We start from the raw sequence: 23,345 nt of genomic DNA, 5'->3' as shown, positions 1-23,345 counted from the left end.
TTACTGACCATTGGATATCCACAACGTGAAACAATGTCTGGCACTTCAGTTTATATTTGTAAATTTATGTTTGTTGGGTGAAGAAATGAAGTTAATCATTTATGTGGAGAATTGATATTGATCATTGAAGCATGGCAGAAGATGTGTTTTTCAACCACCACTTTGAAAATTCCTGTTTATTTCACAATTTATTTGTTTAATTATTTGAGGAAACAGTGGGGTAGATGTTTGTAACTTTGATTTTAACCAATTTCAAGACACTTGCCTTGTGTCCCTGAAAATGAATTCTATAAATACTTTCTATTAAATTTTTTTGTAGGTGGGAAAATGTGTTGTACAAACCTTAATGGTTTATTTTGTGGTTGAGATGGACAAATACACTAGAGTGCTCTACGTGCCCTATGGCATTTCATGACAATTTTCTTACATATACAAAGAATCCCTGGTCTAGCTTTTATTACCTACTTCCTGTGATTTTTTTTTTAATGTGGTTTGGAATTCAGTTTGGATGTTAAGTGTATGAGCGGTTTTTCTGCTTTTCAGAATATTTATATTGTTTTTTATTGTTGTCAAAAAGAAAATAAAAATCTATGTATTCGGAATTTTTTTTGGTGCTTTTGTCTCAAAGCTAGGGGTGGCAGGTGAGAATTCATTTTTGAACTAGCCCGAAAGATTTCACTTTCACTCAGAAGATTTTTGCTAATGTCCAGAATTATCCAATGGGTGCTGTTTTCTATTTTGTTGTTTGTTTTGCCTAGCATTTGTAGTTTCATTTTGGCTGGCCTTTTTCTCATTCTGATTGTTTTTTTCTGCTTTGGAAGGAAAATTGTCATCGGTGTTTATGAAAGAAAAAAAAATAGCTGGCTACTCTTCCTATCCCACATTTCAAGTATTTGGCAAATATCTGGACTTTCATAGGTTGAGGGGTTTGGTTGGTCAGTACATTTCCTCATTTACTGCTAATGACTAAATATTTAGAGATCCCCAGTCTTTAAAAGCCAGGATTTACTTTTAGTATTTAGTGTTAGTCAACTTCTTAATGAAAATGTATTTGTTTGAGAACATTGCTAATAAAAGTTTTCACTTGGAATAAAATAAAGGATAAGCATTTCATTTTGCAAGCAGCATAGTCAGTTTACAAATATTCCTAACAAGTACATTCCAGTGGAATGAATGTTAAACAGAGAGGGAACTTCGGTTAGAAAACGTAACAATGTGGAGATAATGGATTTGGTCAGGCTCTTTATGGCTATGTATATTGTTCTACTTGCAGATGGCTTACATTGGTACTAACAGCTCCACACTGATTGGGTTAGTGTATATGTTAAAGCTGTTGTAGAGCTTGTGTATAAAGGATTTATAAACACTGTTGTATGTTTTTTTGTGTTGAAGATTACCAAAGAGGTTATTACAAGGTCTCTTCTGCAGAGGATTTGTGCTGCTGAGTTAGAAAGAAATGTCTTAGTATTACTCCTCTTTAGGATAAAACAAACAAACAAAAATGATAAGCTACTGAAAGCTCTTTATCCTTTCCAGTGAATATTGTGTGTGGTGGGGTGGGGATGAGGGAAAGAATGTAAGTGCTGCTTGTGTATTTCTGAGTGGTGTGTGCTGTGCAGTAGAGCATTTATTCACTCTTTAGCAATTTCTTTCCTTCAAAATCAAGTTTTGTTTTGTTTTAATCTGTGACACCACTGTTTATTCAAAACTTAAATTTATCCTTCAGTAAATTTCCCATGTGTTTCTTTTGTTAGAATCTGTAGGACTGTAGGGATACCTGCGTGGCTTAGCTAGTTAGGTCTCTGCCTTTGGCTCAGGTCATGATCCCAGGGTCTTGGGATCAAGTCCCACATCTGGCTCCTTGGTCCTCGGGGAGCCTGCTGCTCGCTCCCCCTGTTTGTGCACTCTCTCTCTGACAAATAAAAAATAAAATCAGAAAAAAAGAGAGAGAGAAAAGAAGAGAATCTGTAGGACCATAGGTTTCCTTGGTTGTACTATAAGAATAACATAAACCTTAAATTTGTTGATTTGAAATAAAGAACATTACATAATTATACACTGCAATATAAGTAAAATTACTACATTTGAAAATTAATGCCACATTTTAAAATTAGTGATTTTTCATCTTATTGCAGATTTTTACATAAAGAAAATTTCTCATACTAATTTTTATGATATAATATCCAAGTGTTAGGAAAGAATTTCTTAAAATTGTCAGAATTGTAATAATATTTTATGGTATTTAAAAATAAAACAAAACAAAAAAACCTTGCCAGGCATAATAAATGGAATATTTAACTTACATTTCATATTCAGGAATTAGACTTAATGTCATAAAGGACTGACAATCCATAAAATTGTATTATTTATTGCTAGTGTGATATTCTAATAATACCTTATGCATTTCCCAAGAGAAGCCCCCTTCCTTTGTTTTCTCTGTGTGACACACAAGAAGGCTCATTGTGTCTCTTACCTACATAACTTTCTAGTTCATGCCTCCCATTCACTTTTGGCTAAGTTGCAGTTTTCTGGTATACTAAATGGGGATGATAATGTTGCCAAGCTTTTATTGTTTGGGTTTGAAATAAAATGGTACTTTTAAAGCACTACCACATGGAAATCACACCATAGATGTTAGCAATTATCATCATCATCTCACCGTAACAGCTTATCACAGTATCTTCCTCATTAATTCCAGACTTATCTTTCTCTCTACTATCTAATATCTTTCACTGTTCGAATAATCTATTGACTAATGCTTTTTAAGATTAATTTTATTAATATTATTATGGTATTATATTATGTTGTAATCTTACAATGTCCTATATAATTTGTACTATATTCTGAATCTGATTGTAATGGTCTTTCTGATTTGACTACTGCTTAGTTCTGTCTGCCATCTGCTCCCGATTCTCTTTGTGAATATCTTTTTCCCCCCAGCTTTATTGATATTTAATTGACATATAATATTGTGTAAGTTTAAGGTGTACAGTGTTTTGATTTGATGCACGTATGTATTGTAAAATGATTACCACGGTAGGGTTTGTTAACATCTCCAAAACCTCACATAATTGCCATTTATTTTTGTGGTAAGAGCATTTAAGATCTACTCATTTAGTAACTTCTAAGTATATAATTCAGTATTGTTAACTATAATCACTCTGTTGTACCCTAGACCCCCAGAAGTTACCCATCTTATAATTGAACATTTATACCCTTTGACCAATCCTACCATTTTTCACCCCATTTCCTGGCAACCACTATTCTCCTCTCTGTTTCTATGAGTTTGGCTTTTTCAGATTCCACGTATAAGTGATATCATACAGTATTTGTCTTTTTTCTGTCCTGTCTTATTTCACTAGCACAATACACTCAAGATCCATCCATGTTGTCATAAATGGCAGGATTTCCTTCTTTCACATGACTGAGTAATATTTCATTATGTGTGTATGCACACAATGAATGATCAATATACATTGAAAATTACATATATATACATTGATCAATATACATTGAAAATTATATATATATACATTGATCAATATACATTGAAAATTATATATATGCCAATCTTCTTTATCCATTTATCCATTAATAGACGTGTAGAGTGTTTCCGTGTGTTGTCTATTGAATAGTAATGCTGCAATGAACATGAAAATGCAGGTATTTCTTTGAAATCCTCTCTCGGAACTCTGAATATATCTTTCTTTGCTCAGAATTTCTGCCTAGAATATTTTACCATTTGTTCTCCTATATTCATATATTGTTTCATGTTTAATGGCCAGCTCAAGTTTCCTACCTTCAAAAAATCTTTTAATCACCCATGCATATGTTTATCACTCCATAATTTTTTAATCTGTTCTATATAATTTATTGTGTTTTATAACATTTTAAGCCTTACGTAGGATGCACATTCTCTAACTACAAGCTTCTGAAGCCCCATGGAGACACTTAGGAAGATTCTCAGTACTTTTGCTCTGAATCATTCCATCTGCCCTACCCTGCTCCAGACTTTTACTCTTCTGATCTTGTTGTCAGTGTCCTGTCACCCTTTGTTTTTAGTAATGGTGGATTCCGTCTCTTGGTTTTTGGGACTTTGCCACACTCACATTATTAATCAGTGTTCTCCAGATAGTTTTTGAACTATATAGATGAGGAATAAAACTCCTAAAACAATCAAGTCTTATGAATCACAATTATCCATATATATAGGATATATATATAGGGATATATATATAGGTATATATATATATAGGGATATATATAAAGATATAGTTATATATTAATATAAAGAGATTTATTATGAGGGATTGGCTCATGTAATTATGGAGGCCGAGAAGTCCAATGATTTGCTGTTTGCAAGCTGGAGTCACAGAAAAGCCAGTGACATAGTTCCAGTCCAAACTTGAAGGCCTGATAATCCAGGGAGGCTGTGTTGTGAGTCTCAGTCTGAGTTCAGAGGCCTGAGGTCTGGAGAGCCGCTGGTGTCAATCCTAGTCCGTGTCCCGCGTCTTGAGAACCAGAAGCACCAATGTCAGAGGGCTACAGAAGGTGGATCTACCAGTTCAAGCACAGAGCAAATTCATACTTCTGCCTTTTTGTTCTATTTGAGCCCTCAGGAGATGGAAGATACCCACCTAAATTGGTGAGGGTGAGGGTGATCTTCTTTATTAGTGTACGGAATCAAATGCTCTTTTCCAGAGACACCCTCACAGACATACCCAGAAATTATATTTTACCAGTTACCTGGGCATCCCTTAGCCCTGTGAAGTTGACACATAAAATTGATCATCACATGCATGAATTTTTACCATCTTCTTGATTTTATGTGATAACTCTGAAGCTCCTTCTGCCAGATTTTGGAATCCCATTCTGAAAAGAACCACTCCTAGGTCTGAGATAATCCCTAGTGTGGAGGGAAAATTTAAACAACATCCATGGCTTATGTTAATAACTCCCAGCAGCCACATTGTAGGTGATCAGTATACATTGAAAATTATATTAGCATATCTTCTTTATTTCTTTTGAATTTTATAATTGTGTTTACTGAATTTTTGTTTATCTTGAAATTATAAATTGTACTCTTAACATTTTGAAGAGCCAGTTTTGAGTTTTTGACATTTAGAAAAAATTAGGATAATTGTGATACATGAAATTTGAAACAGTTTTAGAAATTTTATCCCTTATGAATATCATTGAAAGATAGTGTAGAATATAATTTTATTGACTGTTGAAAAGTTAAAACAAGAAGATATAAATTAATTTATTCAAATACTTGCTACATTTTTATACATTCTGTGAGTGGACAATTTCCCTTGAAGGCCACCATTTTTGTATAGACACCTTCAAAAAACAAGATTAATATTACCTTCATGCTGAAGCTCCATAAGTCAAAAGGAAAGCTCAGCATTAACTGTTTTATGATTTCCACTCATTAGTACTTTTTTCCCTGTAATTTCAGAAATTTTTACTTTCATGGTTTTGGGGTTTTTATTTTTTCGATTTATTTTATTTTGTTTTGTTTTTTTGCCTTCAGAACATAATTGCCTTTGGTTATTCCTTTAGGGTATCAGCTTTATTTGTGTTACACTTTATTAAGTACTATAATATTTAAATTATATGTAGTTTTTGCTGAAATAGAGAGGTTGAAATTCAGTGTATTAGAGGCTTACTGGTAGCAGATGTACTTTTAAAAGAAAGTAGATGATAGGTTGATATTTCATTGGGTTTTAAATGTTATTTTTGCTGCCAAATATTTTGGACTCGATTTTCAGAGCACATTTTTTAAAACTTGGATAAGTGTGCTGGCATGTAAAATGGCACAGAGGAAATACACATATTTAAGAAAATTATGTCATAGGCTCTGCTGAAACTTAAAATTGGGAATATATGCTTTTTGGCAGCATTTAAGTAATGAAGTATTTTTTAAAGTCATTAGCAATAAGTAGAAACTAGCCCACTTCCAGATATTTGTGTCCCTCTCTATAATTAAGAAATGCCTTTAAAATTGTTGGCCTTGATTTACAAATAGTTTTACTTCTTTCTTATAAGAAATCAGATCTCTTTCCTTTTCATTTTAAGTTTTCAAAAAGAGCTCCTATTTCTTCTCTTATGATTATTTGCATGCAGGAAAAAAATGTTTTTAGCAACTATTAGTAATCATTTTTCAGTGCTGAAGACTGTGTATATTTCTATATATTTGCATATAAATTAAATGATAAAATAATATAATAAATTATATATATATGTATATATGTATAAAATCTGGTGGCTTAAGTGATATTTGAGCAAAGAGATGGTAATATTAGACTGACTATATGGGTCATTTATAATATTTTCTTTTATTGATTTGGTAATTCTTTAATATCTGTGTACAGGTTTCAGTGTCCACCTTTTAAACATTTCTTCAGTGGCTTGAAACAAAATGTTTTTTATCTCCCATGGTTTCTTTAGGTTAAGAATCTGGGAGTAGTTTAAGTAGTTGATCTGGCTCAGGGCCTCTCACAGAGTTGTATTTACTCAAAGGAAGGCTTTTGGTATTTGGAGCATCAGCAGCTAAGGTTCCTTAGTTGCCTGCCTTACTTGGCTGTCAGAAGAGGGCTCAGTTCTTTACCTGGATCTTTCCATTGGGCGGGTCCAGTGGTCTCTAGTGATTGGCTTTGCACAGAATGAGTGATCAAGAGAGAGGCTGAAGCTGGCAATGTCTTGTTAATGAAGTACACTTGGAAATCACACACCCTCATTAGTAGCACATTACGTACATTAGAAGTGAGTACCTATGTAAAGTTCACATTCAAGGAGAAAGTGAATAAACTTGAAAGACTAACAAAGAGTGAACATATTTGAAAACTGCCATAAGAAGCTCTTTAATAAAACCTGTACTCCCTCCCTAGGGTATCTTATCTACTGCTCTAGTTTTAGGTATTACCTTACAATTTCCAAATTTATAAAGATCTCTTTTCTGAGTCATTAACCTGTATTCAACTTCCTACCAGATTTTTTTCATGACACTATAATGTAGCCAGTTGCTTATGCCAGCAGCACAGTAGTTATTTTTGCTACCCTCCCTTCTACCCTTCATGTTCAGCTAATCACCAAATCATGCAATTTTTTTTGTTCCTAAATATAGATCAAATCTGTTCCCTGTCATTATTCATTTAAAGCGATCATTTTGTCCTTACTGCTAAAACGTGGCCTTCTATTTTGCATTCCCTTATCCACTCTTTAAAAAAAAAATTCTTTAACAGATTTTAATTTTACTTAAATACACAGAATTTGGGTTAAAGTAAAAGGCAAGGGAATGGAAAATAAACACAAATATAAGCTGTTTTGTTAATATTTTTGTATTCACAACAAGCAAACATATAGAACAGGCTGAAGATTTCAGTCTCTGCTAAATGGAGATTAGGCTACAGGTTTTATTTTTTGAGTGAATTTTTGAATATGTGGAATAATTCATGGAAAAATGAGATTTGAGCAGGGCACTGAGGGCTTGGCCCAAGGAGATGCGTGTGCACACACACGTGTGCACACATATGTTGGTTCATCTGTCCTATAACCAAGTTTCCATACCGTCAAAGCAGTTGTTTAGTGGTAAGCAGGTTAGTCGGTTTAATCAAATTCTTCCTTAAATAGATGCAGAGCCCCTCTCTATCTGACCCAGTAGTGAGCTCCTCCAACATTTCTTCAGTGGCCACTGATACTCCAACTTCTGCATTCATTCTTTCCTTTATAGATCCTCCCTGCACTACTTCATGTCCTTCCCATGGTTCCAGCCTATATTCACTCCTGAATCCAACTGAGAGTTGAAGATTTATTTATTTATTTATTTGAGAGAGAGAGGGAGAGAATGGGGGGCGGGGTGGGAGAGAGAGAGAGAACGCATGCACGTGTGCTTGCACAAGCCGGATGGTTGAGGGAGAGGGAGGGAGAGAATCTCAAGCAGACTCTACACAGAGGGTGGAGCTGCACTCAGGGCTCCATCTCACCACCCTGAGATCACAACCTGAGCCCAAACCAAGAGTCCCACGCTTAACCGGCTGGGCCACCCAGGTGCCCCAGCAGTTGAACATTTTTGAATATTATCCTGACTCCTTAAATTCAACATGTTTAAAATGTAATAAATTATACTGTGTTATGCTCTGAATCCGGTAACTGGAGCTGCTTGCCTATATGTCTATGTTTACTGTTAATCTTATTGATTATCCTTTGTCTTAAAATCCTGTATCTCAACTACCACTCCCTTCTTTGAAAACTCCCCTCCAATGCCCTAGGTTTATTCTAGCAGGTCTCTGAGGTCCTAGGGGTCCACAAAGAATCATGTGACTTGTGTTTGGTCACCAGCTTTTAGCCTCTGCCTCCACTCCCACCTCCCATCCCTAGACTGGTGTCTTTGTTATCATCATCCACAATTCACCAAGGACTTAAGGCGTTTTGAGTCAGATGTTACCAGGCAGGCTTAACAGTAGGAGAGAGAGCCCAAAGAAGATAAAGAAGGGGTTTCAGGGGCGCCTGGGTGGCTCAGTCGTTAAGCGTCTGCCTTCGGCTCAGGGTGTGATACCAGCATTCTGGGATCGAGCCCCGCATCAGGCTCTTCCGCTGGGAGCCTGCTTCTTCCTCTCCCACTCCCCCTGCCTGTGTTCCCTCTCTCGCTGGCCATCTCTCTCTCTGTCAAATAAATAAATAAAATCTTAAAAAAAAAAGGGAGTTTCAACAACAGAGTGGCTGAGGCCTCAGAAAAGAAAACATGAAAGTGATTTGGCTGAAATAAGTGAGCAAGAACAGGGAGCTTTTTCTCGTGATATTTAACCCTTGGTCAGGAGTACTTTTCATTAGATGTGTGCTTGCCATGGAACCTGGGCATTTGCTGGGGTTTTGGCCATCTTTCATAGAGAAGCTTCATTTCATCCATGCCTCCTTAGTCCCATGGTCAGGGGATAGTTCCTTAGTGCGGCATCCTACCCAGCTGCCAGATTTTAAATCTCAGTTTTTCCAATTTATTCAGCTAATACCTATTACACATCTAATGATGTTATAACAGATTAACTCTGTTCCTTGTTATAACAGATTAACTCATGGAATAAAAGTGAGAAGGAGTTCAAGAATACGCCTTCTTTGCCCCCAAATTATTTTCCCACAGCCACTTCCCAATGGCCAATGCAATATTACCCTAACACAATATGTAATAGACAGTCTCACGGCCTATCCTGCGTTTGAATTGTTGACATCTCCCATGTCTCAGTCTTTTTCTCTACTAAGCAAAATCTCTCCATTGTTAGCAGGATAACTGAATGGTTAAAAACAAAAAAACAAAAAAACAAAAAAACAAAACCTTTTAACTTAAACATATTTTTTTCCGTTGGACTTTGGTTGCTGATTAAAGCATTTAGCAATATAATTAAAAGTAATTTAAATAGCTAATTAGATAATGTTATAGTTTCCAGTAATACATTCCTTTAAACAAAGCATCCATCATTTAGGAGTGCAATTTATCATTGGGTTACTGATACAAATGCAATTATATGTTAAATGGAAGAAAACATCCACAAATCAAGTCCGGCTCTCTGTAAAAATTGCCATATACATAACTTCTGCGTCATTCTTACAGGGTCAAAAGAGATACATGGGAAATTTTGGCCTCCACATTTTAGTTGACTTTGCAACTGTTGAGTGTCTGGTTCTAAATCATATTTTTGACAGTTAAGAACCAGAATAAAGCTTTCTCTGCATACGCATGTTTTGACAAAAATTGACTGATGAATTTAATTAACTAAATTGTCCACTTAGTCCAACAAATGCTTTAACTGTATGGTTTGCTTATTTGTTTTGTTTCCTTGTTAAATTAACTTGTTTTTTTAACTTAATTTAACTTAATCGTTTAAGTTAAAATATAGCCAGATCACTCCAACGTTTAAAAGCAGTTTCAGTGTTACTTTTAAAATAGTTACACCAAAGTTAAGAAACAAATTGCCTTTTAGCAAATGCTAAAAAATTTCCTGGAAAATTCTGATTTCAAAAACCTTTTATTAAAACCCAAAATAAAAACCAAAGAAACAACAACAAAAAAAAAACCTATGATTCCATACCTAAGTCATGAAACTGGATCCCCAAATTTGAATATTTTTATTATTCAATGATTCCATTACTTAAAGTACTAAATACATTAATGAAAATGTCTTTATCCTTGAAAACTGAAATCTCACCTTTTTTTTTTTTTTTTAGAAACTTCACTATTAAAAAGGATGTCATGTTTAAACAACCATCTAATTTCAGGATGATAGATAAACAAGCATATTTTATTTTATTTTAGGAAAAATAGAGATGCATATTTCAGAAATTCAGTATATCTCTATTGTGGGAATACCCTGTCAAAATGTTGATTCAAGAGCAAACTTTAAAAATAATGTTACAACCAACCTCTAATAATGTTAACTCTCTGATGAATGCTATGGATGTGCTAGATTCTTCTGTGTCTGTGTGTGTGTGTGTGAGAGAGAGAGAGAGAGAGACAGAGACAGAGACAGCAAACAAGAAGATGTTGAATAACAACCAGAATGAAATTACCTGTACGCCTGCTTGAAGACTTTAAGGGACCTGCTCACAAGTTATGCATGCGGTATATGGTACAGCAGCTTTTCTGAAGCATTATAGAATGACGTAAAAACTAATGTTCTTTTCAATTTTGAAATAATTGTATGGTTTCACAAGCCAAATCAATATAGTTCTTAAAAGATTATGTATGTATGTATTTGAGAGAGAGTGAGCGAGAGAGCATGAGCATGAGCAGGGGCAGAGGGAGAGGGAGAAGGAGGCTTCCCGCTGAGCAGGGAGCCCCATGTGCGGCTCTATACCAGGACTCTGGGATCATGACTCTATCGAAGGCAGAGGCTTAACCGACTGAGCCACCCAGGGGCCCCCCAAATCAATATTTCTTTTAAGTTTCAAGTGAAAATACTCATAGCAATAAAATATCCCTTTCTCTACCTCCACTCATTGTTTTTCTCCTGCCTTCTTTTGTTTTCACATTTTATGCTTTGTAAAAAAGCCACATGAAAAGCTGCATATATTTATTTAAATACATATTTCTATATATGTACATATTAGTGAATTAATCAAATATTAATGCATATTTATAGCTATCATGTATGTAACTCTTTAATTATTTCTATTATGTGGAAATCAACTTATTAGATGATTGGTAAACACTTGATTTAGAATTTCAGTTATATGCTTTTAAATTAAACATTCGACTTTCTTCCAATAATGTACTGATTACGTTCACAATCTTGGAGTGGGAAACGTAAACTTGACATGAAAAGATGGGTAATTCCCTATGTAAAAATGAGATATATATGTTCAGCAAACATCTAAAATCAAACAACTAAAAGAAAATATGTGCCACAAATATAAAGGACCATTTTTTAAAATTTTCTTGTTATACAAAGAACTTTTACAATAGCGAACCATGTATAAATGTGAGCAATCAATTCATAAATAAAAGGAATGTGAGAGGTTGATAAACATGAAAATATATTCCATTATACAAATAGAATACTGGAAAATTTGAAAAAAGAATATTGTATCTTTTTGTCTACTGCATTGGCAAAAGTTAAAGGAATTGGTAATACGTCGTTTTGAAATGAAAAGTGCTGGTGTTAGAACCATGCGTGTTTATTCAGTTTTTTGGATGTCTAGTTGTTGATTTTTGCCATACTTGAAATATATTTCCCCTTTGATCCATCGATTTCATTTATAAAAATATACATAAAATATATTTGGATAATTATATTTTTTCTAAAATATAATAGCTAAGGAACACAAATATGTTCTTACTTCTTTACAGTATTATGACAAAAACACATGGACATTCCCAAATGCCCATCAACATAAGATCAATTATATAATGTTTATAGGTATATAAAATGCAGCCATTAAAAATGAGGACTATAATACAGAAATGAAAATGGATGTGCATTAAAATAATAAAATAAATCAAGGTATCAAACAACATGTGTAGTGTAATACTACCTGAATAAAATATAAAGAAGGGTAGGAGGAAACATATAATGTCTATTTGTTTTTCTGTAGATAATTCTAATAGAAGGGTCACCACAATGCTAATGGTTCTCTTGACAGTGGGGGAAAGTGTGTGGAGAGAGCTGAAGGAAAATTTAATTTTTCTCCATATAAATCTCTATTTTCCTAAAGAACACTTATGATCAGTATAATTAAATTATAAAGTATACTATTATGTTAATTATTACTGAACAATGAAACCATGTTTTAAAATTGAAATAGAATGCTTAAGATTATATAAATATAACAAAAATGTGATTTTTGGTCCTAGTTTCCATAAAACAAAATAAAACAAGAGACACACATGATACCCCTGAGGTTTACCTGAGAATCTTTCTCTACAAACTGGATAATATTTCTACTTAGACTTTACTTCACATACCAGCCCAAGTTTTAGAAAATCCGAGTGTTCTTTTTTCTTTCATTTATAAGAAAACTTATATTAGATAAGGTTTTATGAAATACCTGTTATTCTTAGATTTTTAAAAGTCCTATAAAGTTATTGAAGTAAGAAATATTCTATTTTAGTTAAAATTGTTAATTGCAACTGGTTTGTTTTTTGGTATTGGTTTACCCCACACTGGAAAAGCAAACACATGTACTTTTCCTTTGTATGTAGTAAAGATAACTTACATTTCTTCCTCCTCCTTCCGGTAGCTTTCAGCCGTGCCCCAATTCCGATGGCTGTGGTCCGCAGAGAGCTCTCCTGTGAGAGCTACCCCATAGAGCTCCGCTGTCCAGGAACAGATGTCATCATGATAGAAAGTGCCAACTATGGGAGGACTGATGACAAAATTTGTGACTCTGACCCTGCTCAGATGGAGAATATACGATGCTACCTGCCAGATGCCTATAAGATTATGTCTCAAAGGTATGATACTTCTAATATCTTTTTTTTTGTGCATTTAGTATAAACTCTCACCATGAATCTGTGTGATATATTGAGTATAGGTAAGAACACAAATAGCATTGTATATTTTAGAATAATTTGAACTACTTTTTCAATTTCAAACTGGTTTCCCATATCGCTAAAATGCTAGTATTAGCGATTGCAAATGGAATTTGGAAATTATTAAAATCTGTTAGATTAGTTACTAGATTTCATGGTGTACTCTGACTTCTCTAGAACTGGGCTCAATAGATGAGGATCTAAATTTATTTTTCACAGTTTTCAAAAATAGGCTTTTGTAATTTTCTCCAGAAATTACAGAAAAATTATTTTACTGCTAATAAATATTTTCTATCAGTGTATGAAAAAGAATAAAAGTTAATAGGCAACTTTTATAACCATTAATCAAAATGTAGTAAAATGCTATTGATTAATGATTATTTAGCCTTGAAAAACAATGAAAAGAGTATTACTTTGTTATCAAGTATATAGTGTAATTCATTTAAGCTATTCAAAATATTACAATATTCAAATAATGTAAATTAAGGTATCATATAATATCACTGGATAAGGAAAAGAAGGTCTTCAATTCTAAAGAAACTGGTCAATGGGAATCCATACTATAGAAGGTTTGAATTATACTAAAATTTCTTGATGAATTGAATAAATGTTATACATATCTCTTAAATATTTGTTCAGTATTACTATGATTTCTCAGAACTTAGTGAAGTCATTCATTTATTATAAGCCCTCATACTTTCTGACTACATGCTCACAAAGTAATTTTAAAATAATCAGTAAATAATTCATTGAATTATTTTTTTCATTAGGATTTGTATTTAGCCATTTATTTTCTATTATTTAAGGAGTTCTTAAAATATGGGGGAAGTCATAGAATATGTAAAAATAAATTCAAGTATATAAAAGCAAAAACAATAGTTCTCAAGGCTTATCTTTCTTGTGCTTGAGAAAACTTGCATTATTTTTAGCTTTTTGTCTTCTTGATGCCTAAAATTCTGACATGTATGTTTGTGTGTGATTGAGAAAATCTTTTTTATAAATTACTATTGTGTAAGTTGTTAATAAAATTATAACATGTCAGGTTTTTGATGATCAAAACATCTGAAGAATACTTGAAAGATAATGGTCTCACTTGACAAATCTAAGGGCTTTTGTTTGTCTATTTCTAAAATGCTAATTCATGCTAAGGTAAATATTAATGAGAAATAAGATTTTAAAATTAGGGATTCCATTTGATATAAGTTGGGTTGCATTCAGTTCTTCTTGTGTGTCTCTTTCATTCTTATCTCTCATTGTATGTCTCTTGTTATACATTTGACATGCCTCCAATTATGGTTAAATTCTCTGATGTTATGCCTAAAAGAAGTCTAATTACTTCATCGTGTGTGGGTGTTATAATGGCATCTGTCCTGAGTGGTTTTCCATGTGTAGTATGAACGGGCACTATGACTAAATTGTTATTTATTTTATTTATTGCTGTCAGACCAACAAACAAAAATGGATTCTTTGAATCCATTCGAGGTGTGAGTTGAGGAGGAAATTCTGCTTTTCTGTGATTAGCTTTTCATTTTAAATGTAGCAGAAGCATTAACTTCACTAGCTCTTTGATCTCTTTATGATTTTCATTGAAATTGTTTTAATCCTTTTATTGATATTATTAATGGCTCCCAAAATAAGCCCTTAATCTTATAATTATTGCAAAAAATAATTACAATGGATCCTCTCAAGCTGCTGAATTATATGGGATGTGTCTGTAAAGTGACAAATCTGAAGAGTAAAATTGCTTTAAGCACCCTGAGTGAGTCATTTGTAGAAGCCCCCTGGTGGTTTCTCAAGTAAGGATTGTTAGCTGAAATAACTGTGGTTAATTCTGTATGGAGCCAAGTTCCTTAGTTGTTCTTGGACTGCTAAATATACTACATTTACTCTTGTCCACAATGAATGCTTTTGACTCTTAGAAGAAGTCAGGTTCCATCTTGTAAGTTCCCAAGAGATGAGATGGCTATGTCAGCTTCAGCTGCTTATATTATAATTAATGAACTTTCACTGTCCTGCCAGTGACAGCATGTTAAATAATGCTAATAATTTCTAATTATGATATGGATGTATCATATTAATAATGATATGGGCAGCTTAAACCATTTATATTAAAATTATAATGGGGAAACCTTTCTAAAACATATTTAGATATTTATTGTTTTCTTTCAAAGTTCTAGAAAGACATAATATCAGTGTCTAAACATTTTTAAGCATGTCTCTAGACCAGAGGATGATATTACAAAATACAAAATGTTTTTGTGTATCCTTGTGTAACCTTGTTAAACGGCCTTCGTAACTTGCTTCAGCCTCATAAATTAGACAGATGTCACAGGCAAGGACAGACATGAAATAGTATTCATGTAGATATTTGAATACACATTAAACAAATACATAAATAAAACTGTATAATAAAAAGTTATGTGTGGAAAAATTGGGGATTTGCATCAGAAGGATACGGCACTTGATTTCCCTGTTTTTCCCCTTTAGAACTTCGTGGTCTGATATCTGTTCTAGAGGAGCCAGATTCCTCACTGTCTTGCAGATTACACCTCGTGTTCTCAAATCCAAGTGTGTTTTTATGCCATTTTGCCTGCAGCCCTTCCGAAAGTTCTGTGCTTTTCCTCTTCTTTCATTATCCTACTAGAAGGCTAATTAAAATGTCAGAACACATTTCTTTATCCTTCTCGGAACTTCTATTATCACTCACTTGTTCTCATCTACATCCTTATTTATTGCAGCTAAACATTAATAAACCCATAGTATGGGCTCCCAGACAGTTGCCTTGTCCTCTTCTTTGTGCTTTTCGTCTTCTTTCATTATCCTACTAGAAGGCTAATTAAAATGTCAGAACACATTTCTTTATCCTTCTCAGAACTTCTACTCTCACTCACTTGTTATCATCTACATCCTTATTTATTGCAGCTAAACATTAATAAACCCATAGTATGAGCTCCCAGACAGTTGCCTTGTCTAAATTGTAGGCTTCTAGAGGGTAAACTTTCTGTTGATTTTACCTACAACTAACTTCTGATGTCTAATGATGTGTAAATGAATAAGTAAATGTGCTCTCCGACGGTGTCACGCCACTTAAAAGCTTTCTTAATTCCATTATCTGAGTGATTTTTGTTTCTTTTTATTTTACATTTACACACTTCAGAGATTTAAAAAAATGGTACACAGAGCCTTATAATCTAAATGTGAAAATGACTGTTGGCAAGTGATAACTGCAGAAATCTTACATTTTGAATTCAGCTGAGGTTTCATGTTATCTTCAGCTATTAATGGAAGTATTTCCATTTTTAACTCCACCAACACTTGAAATTCCACAACATGCCATGCACCGTGACAGCTCTGGAGTTTGGGGGATGAATAAGCCAGGCATGGTTCCTGCCCACACACCTATAGTTTTTTGGCAGATAAGAAACAAACAGCTAGATTATTTGCTCAGTATTTTATTTTTATCTCATTTATGTTTATTGAGGAGCTCAAAAAAGGGAGGAAAGCTCTTTCGGCCAGATAATATTAAAGAGTGTTCATTGGAGAGGGAAGGTTAAGCTGGTCCTTGAAGGATGGCAGCTTCGGTGGAACCAGAAGAGACCAAAGTGATATTAGATATATAATAGATACGTAAGATATATTAGGCATATAAGGCACCAAAAAGAACGTGAGGGGACAGCTTCCCTTCAATAACCCCTCACCCAGCCTCTTCTGCCATGCCTTCAACAGCTTATTGGTGCCTGTTCTGCACTATGTAGTCTCTCCAAAGCCTCTTTGAAATGTGCCACTACGTGAGGCCAGCCCCCCACCAGCCTCCCCATAGATCCAGTTCACATGCTCTCAAGAAACCTTGATAATTTGATGATAAATTAGCTTTGTGCTAGCCCCCTTGTCAGTTCAAAGTCCTGTTGGAGTTCTTCTTAGTAGTTGGACATAAACTCCATCTAAATGTGGGAAGTTTGAATATCATATGACTTCCTCATGTCATCTTTTTGGACACATATTTTAAATATGTGGTATTTCAGTATTACTTGATGTAAAATTGCTTATATTGTTCAAATTGCAAAGGCATTTGTAAACAGGTATATATGTATGTGTGTATAGTGTATATTTACTGAGGTATAATATACATATAGAAAATTTAACATTTCATAAATATAAACAATCAGTGAATTTCACAAACCAAGCTCATCCAACTAACAGCCAGCTGAAGACCTAGGACGTTTACAGCATCTCAGATGTACCCCTTCATACTCTGCACCAGCCATAGTCCACCCCCTGCCCCAAGTTTTGCACTATTGAGCCTTCTAATATCTTAAATCAGTTTGCCCATTTTATAATTTAAATATATGAGTTCATATAGCATATGCTTTTCAGAGTCTGGCTTCTCTCATTCGTTGCATTCGTTTTTATATATCACAGTATTGAAGCATTTTTATATACCATATAATCCGCTCATTTGAAGTATAATGATATTTTAAGTAAATTTCCAGTTTACCAAGCAGTGCAACATCACCATAAATCAGTTTTAGAATATTTCCATCACCACATTAAGATCCTGGCACCCATTACTGATAATTCCCATCTCCTTCCCACACCACACAATGACTAATCCGTTTTCTGTCTGTGTCTATTCTTAATGCATTGTGTTTTAAGCTAAAAAGTGAATATTTAAAGTCCATTTAGATTTAGTGGGCATTTCAGTGGGGACGGTATCAAAGAAATAGCAGTTATTTCTGGAGGCAGGGATATAAATATGTTTCCTGTGTTGTGAATTCTCTTGGAATCAAAGATCATAATCTGGACATTTAACAAATACCCTCTTCAGAGTTTTCTATCAAGTAGAGATGTTAAATATATAAAGTAGGGTGATTTTCTTGTCTACTTAAATGAGTGATCTGAGTTTTGCTTTTCATCTTCTACCAGCATTTTAGCAAGGTTACATTGTTATATGTCCTAGTCACAATGGGAGCATGCAAAAAAAAAAAGAGAGTGGGAGAGGGAGTGAGGAAGGGAAGAAGGGAGAACGAAAGTTATTTCTCACCTTTCTGAAAAAGCTATATTTCAGTTTATATCAGTACCACTGCAGGGGATTTTACAGCTTACAAAATGATCTTGGTTTTTGTTGTATTCAATCCTGGTGAAGTTAAGAACTCTTACAATAGCAGTCGAAGAAGAAATGTCAGGGCAGTTTCTGTGTGTACATAACTGAGTAAATGTTCTACAATAACCGTGTGTATATACTTGCCTTTTCCAATTTGAGTATTCTCCTTTGCTCCTTTAACAAAATTATTACTTTATATCTTGTGTTTCTCTTGTGAATTATAACAGATAAAAAATAATCCCTCATACTAGGGAGTTTTCCATTGAATGCATGTTCTATGCAGTAAAAAGAACAGATGGGCATAGAAACTATAATATATAACTCATTGTCTTAAAAATTACTCTTTGTGTGCATGTTTATTAAGAAAAAAAAAGAAAAGGAAATGAAGGAAGGAAGGAAGATAATTCCCATTATCAAATCCAAAATGTAGAGAATATGGAGAAGCTGGGAATTTCCTGTCTGGAAGACATTTACCTCTTTGTTAATATTTCAGCCCATTTCAGTTCTGAGAATATATTTTGATAATGTCTTACTAATGTGCTTGCTAGTGCTTCTTGCTATTCATTTAAGTTTGAATGAAATTATGTTATATATGTGTGCTTTGAAATTTAAGAACTTAGTAAGTGATTAAAATATTTCAGGATAGGTTAGGATAAAAACTAAAGGGAGTTGTGTTGTCTGTCTCTTCCATATCTTGGAGAATATTAACCCTTTGTGCAGCCATTATCAAAGTGTGGTTCATGGAAATTTGGAATTCCTGAGTTCTTACCAGGGATTTCTCAAGGTCAAAACTATTTTCATAACAATTCTGACTTCTTGTTTGCCTTTTCCATTGTATTAGACATAGGCACTGATTGTGCAAAAGCAGTGGTAGGTAAATCTGATGCCATCTTAGCAGGTATCAAGACAGTAGCAATAATGTACTTTTAAATTGTCTCAGTTTTAATTTCTAACATGGTACATAATAATATAACTCACATAAACTGATAGTCTTTAAGAATCTTAGTTATATTAACTGTATGGTGACTAACATAATATAATAAAAAACATTAAAATAAAAAAAAGAGTTAAAGAGGTCATGAGACAAAAGGGTAGGAGAATTGATGTTTTAGCAAATTTTTTTTCATTTTTACTTGTGGGTGAACGTTAGTTACGTTTGTCTTCATTATTTTTATGTTGCATGATACTCATTCTGTTTGTTTTAGAATTATCTAGAGTTTTTTTCATGAGTGAATTATTATTTTTATTGAAGTATATTTGACATACGATATTGTATTAGTTTCAGGTATACAACATAGTGATTCAACAATTATATATGTTACGAAATGCTCACCACGATAAGTGTACTTACCATCTGTCACCATACAAAGTCATTACAGTATTATTGACTATATCCCTATGCACATTTGATTTATAAAATATAAGAATTACTTTTTTTTTTCATTTATAGTTGTTTCCCCATCTCCAGCTTTTTAGATATTTTTACACTTCGTGGTCAGTCTGTAGAACTTGACATCTTGTGGAAAATATTTAGAAAATATCATCAAGGAAAGAGAAAATTTTCTGAAAAGGAGAGGATATAGGATAAAAACACTGTAGTAACCAACTTCAGTATAGCTTAAATTCATATAGAAAAGAACGAAGCAGATTATAAACATAAATTCTGTCACTGATTAATCGGATACCACAGGACTCTGGAGGAATGTAAGTTATAGTGAGATGTAGCAGACATTCAGAATAATACCTCAGTTGCTCTGTCATTACAGTGACTTTGAAGATTGCTAAGGCTACGGTGGGAGTGGGTCTCAAAGTATTTTGACTGCCTTTTATGTTTCACTTTACTGATGAGGAGACTGGGGTACATGGAGTTTAAGAAATTCACCTAAAATTACTTGCTATATGATGGCATAAGCATGACCGCTCCCTTTGGGTACAAAGCCCATGAATTTTTTTTTTTTTTTACTGTTTTTTTTTTCTTCTTCTCAGAAACTAAATTTTTGTTATCAGAAAAATTATTTTCATTTCTTAGTACATCAGAAAAAGCCAGTGAAAGATTCAAATCCATCCATAATATATATAACTCAACTAATCTGTTGGTTAAAGAAAAGTAAAGTTTTAATAAGAAACCAACTTTACAAAATTGATCAATGTAGCCATTGAGTTACATTTTTAGGAAAATATCCTTTCCTTGGCTGCTGATTATTTAGGCGTTCTGCCTCGAGCTGGAGTTTTAGTATTCAGGGTATAATATGCTTGTACAAATAGGAAATATATTCAGTTATTATTGGTAATAATAATACTTATTTACATTTATTGTGTGATCCTTATTTGCCATAAACTCTGGTAAAGAATTCACCTTTCATTAGTTCATTAATTCCTCCCCATAACACTAAGCGATACCTATTGTTACCACTCCCATTGTACCAATGAGGTAGTTAAATCACATAGAAATTTACTTGCTGAAGAAATTATTTTAAGTCAATACACTGTCTTATTTGAGAGATTTGAGACTTTGTTATTGGAGCAAGGGTGATAAAATGATAAAGTATTTAAAATACTGAAGAACTCTGCTCTTGATCATGATCATGATGGTGAGAAAAGAAACTCATTTTCTCTCATGCAAACATTCAACCAAATATTGGATTGGTTTGGCTCAGGGCTTATCCATATCCAATTACAGCCATATGCAAATTTGTATTTTTGAAGTTTTTGGTAGAAATAATTTAATTATTGTGAAACTGAAACTCTAGAGACTCTTAGCCTCTTTTTTATTTGAATCAATTGTGTTTATAAAGTGTTTTAGGTAATGTAATGCTTCTTGGAAAAATAAATATTGATAGAATAGAGCTGATTGTATAACTAATACTAAATATTTCAGCTATAACTATTTATTTTTTTATTCCTTTTTTAAAATAATTTTTATTTTGTTATATTAGTCACCATACAGTACATCCCCAGTTTTTGATGCAATGTTCCATGATTCATTATTTGCGTATAACACCCAGGGCACCATGCCATATGTGCCCCCCTTAATACCCATTACCGGCCTATCCCAATCCCCCACTCCCCTCCCCTCCGAAGCTCTCAGTTTATTTCCCAGAGTCCACAGTCTCTCATGGTTCATTCCCCCTTCTGTTTACCCCCCCCTTCACTCTTCCCTTCCTTCTCCTACCGATCTTCCTATTTCTTATGTTCCATAAATGAGTGAAACCATATGATAATTATCTTTCTCTGCTTGACTTATTTCACTTAGCATAATCTCCAGTCCTGTCCATGTTGCTGCAAATGTTGTGAAATTGTTCTTTCTGATAGCTGAGTAATATTCCATTGTATATATGGACCACATTTTCTTAAGGCAGTCATCTGTTGAAGGGCATCTTGGCTCCTTCCACAATTGAGCTATTATGGAAAATGCTGCTATGAACATGGGGGTGCATTTGGCCCTTCTCTTAGCTATGTCTGTATCTTTGGGGTAAATACCCAGTAGTGCAATTGCTGCTGGATCATAGGGTAGCTCAATTTTTAACTTTTTAAGGGACTTCCACAGTGTTTTCCAAAGTGGGTGTACCAAGCTGCATTCCACCAACAGTGTAACATTCTCCACATCCTCTCCAACATTTGTTGTTTCCTGCCTTGTCAATTTTTGCCATTCTAACTGGCGTAAGGTGGTGTCTCAATGTGGTTTTGATTTGAATTTCCCTGATGGCTAATGATTTTGAACATTTTTTCATGTGTCTGTTAGCCATTTGTATGTCTTCATTGGAAAAGTGTCTGTTCGTGTCTTCTGCCCATTTTTTGATTTGATTATTTGTTTCACGTGTATTGAGTTTGAGCAGTTCTTTGTAGATCTTGGATACTAGTCTTTTATCTGTAGTGTCATTTGCAAATATCTTTTCCCATTCCGTGGGCTGCCTCTTAGTTTTTTTGCAGCTATAACTATTTATAAGCAAGATTTTTTTGAGAACTTCCTATAAGCCAGACAGTGTTCTAAGCACTTTATATGAGTTAACACATTTAATTCTTCCCTTACTCCTGTGCAATGGATACTACTGTTATTTTTCACCGATGGTGGAACTAAGGAACAGAGAGTTTAATTAACATCCAAAAGTTACATGGTGCCTACAAAGCTAAAATCCAGCTCCAAAATCCATGATAACTATTGCAATCCATCGCCTTGTGTGCTCTATCTAAAATGTGCACTATTTTTTATAAAAGATACTAACTTAGAAAACAAATAGGAACCAGTCCCTGTTACTGAAAAGAAAATATACGTGTGTCTATATGTTTGTGTGTATGTGTGTGTTCATACCCCACACACATGCATTATTAGTGGTTGCTTATCTTTTTCACATACAAATAATGAAAACATGGCATGGAGCTTATTAAATTAATGACATTTATTTATTTTCTGCCTTAGGATAAATTTTCAGGCAAAAACACTTGAGTACTTGTGATAAAACATTTAGTTTAAAAAAAAACCTATGAAACAGGATTTTGCTTTTAACATTTTGGACTTTGTGGTGACACAATTATCTATAGCAATACTTCAGTAAAAAAGAAACATATTGGTTGTAATGGGGAATAAGCTGAAATTTGTATGGCATATGGAAATGAAAGAAAATGGATGTCAGTATGTAAACTATGGAACAGGGAAGGCTCATGAGTTAGAAACTAAATACATCACATGAGTACTTTGAAATACTTGTAAATGAGAAAATGTATCATGCCAGCCTTTCTTAATTAAACTTGAATATAACAGAATGCTTTAAAATTTCTAATTTTTATATAATGAGATTTTAGATGGCATAAATGTTCACAGAGCTTTTGCTAATAAGTTATAAAGATGAAAGTGGATCTTTATTTGTACCACATTATAGGAAATTTGTTTTACTATATAATATGAGTTTATTCTTGTTTAGCATTTTTGTTTTATTTTTCATATCTTGGAAAAATTCGGTTATGCTAAAAACATTACTAAATTTGCCTCTGTGAATATTCTACTAGCCACAAGCTTTAGTTGATTCATTGTTTCTTTATTATTAAGAGTATTACCAAATACAGCTAAATGTGAAAAAAAATACTATCAACTTTAGTTAGTAAATCATTTGTGTAATACATTTTGAATCTTCCCATTATGTGCTGATGTGAGAGTACTTTAACTCTGAGAGAAATGTTATTTCTCAAATTGTTGGGGACTAACTATTATCCCAATATTTGTAA

The 23,345-nt window shown here is 33.6% G+C and overlaps 1 protein-coding gene across 5 annotated transcripts in view; it reads left to right on the top strand.

Moving 5' to 3' along the window:
* ADGRL3 (adhesion G protein-coupled receptor L3) overlaps positions 1-23,345 on the top strand; it is a 501,774-nt gene that overhangs the window by 79,729 nt on the left and 398,700 nt on the right. For all 5 annotated transcript variants that reach the window (XM_087864114.1, XM_087864113.1, XM_045815875.2 and 2 more), the window contains one exon: positions 12,733-12,946. In XM_087864114.1, the coding sequence (XP_087720240.1) occupies positions 12,733-12,946 (214 nt within the window). The remainder of the gene's footprint in view (positions 1-12,732; positions 12,947-23,345) is intronic.

This window comes from Ursus americanus, chromosome 8, assembly GCF_024610735.1.
Source record: "Ursus americanus isolate L20-20 chromosome 8, mUrsAme1.1.p, whole genome shotgun sequence".
Lineage (NCBI taxonomy): Eukaryota > Metazoa > Chordata > Mammalia > Carnivora > Ursidae > Ursus > Ursus americanus.
This window is presented reverse-complemented; position numbering and strand designations above follow the sequence as displayed.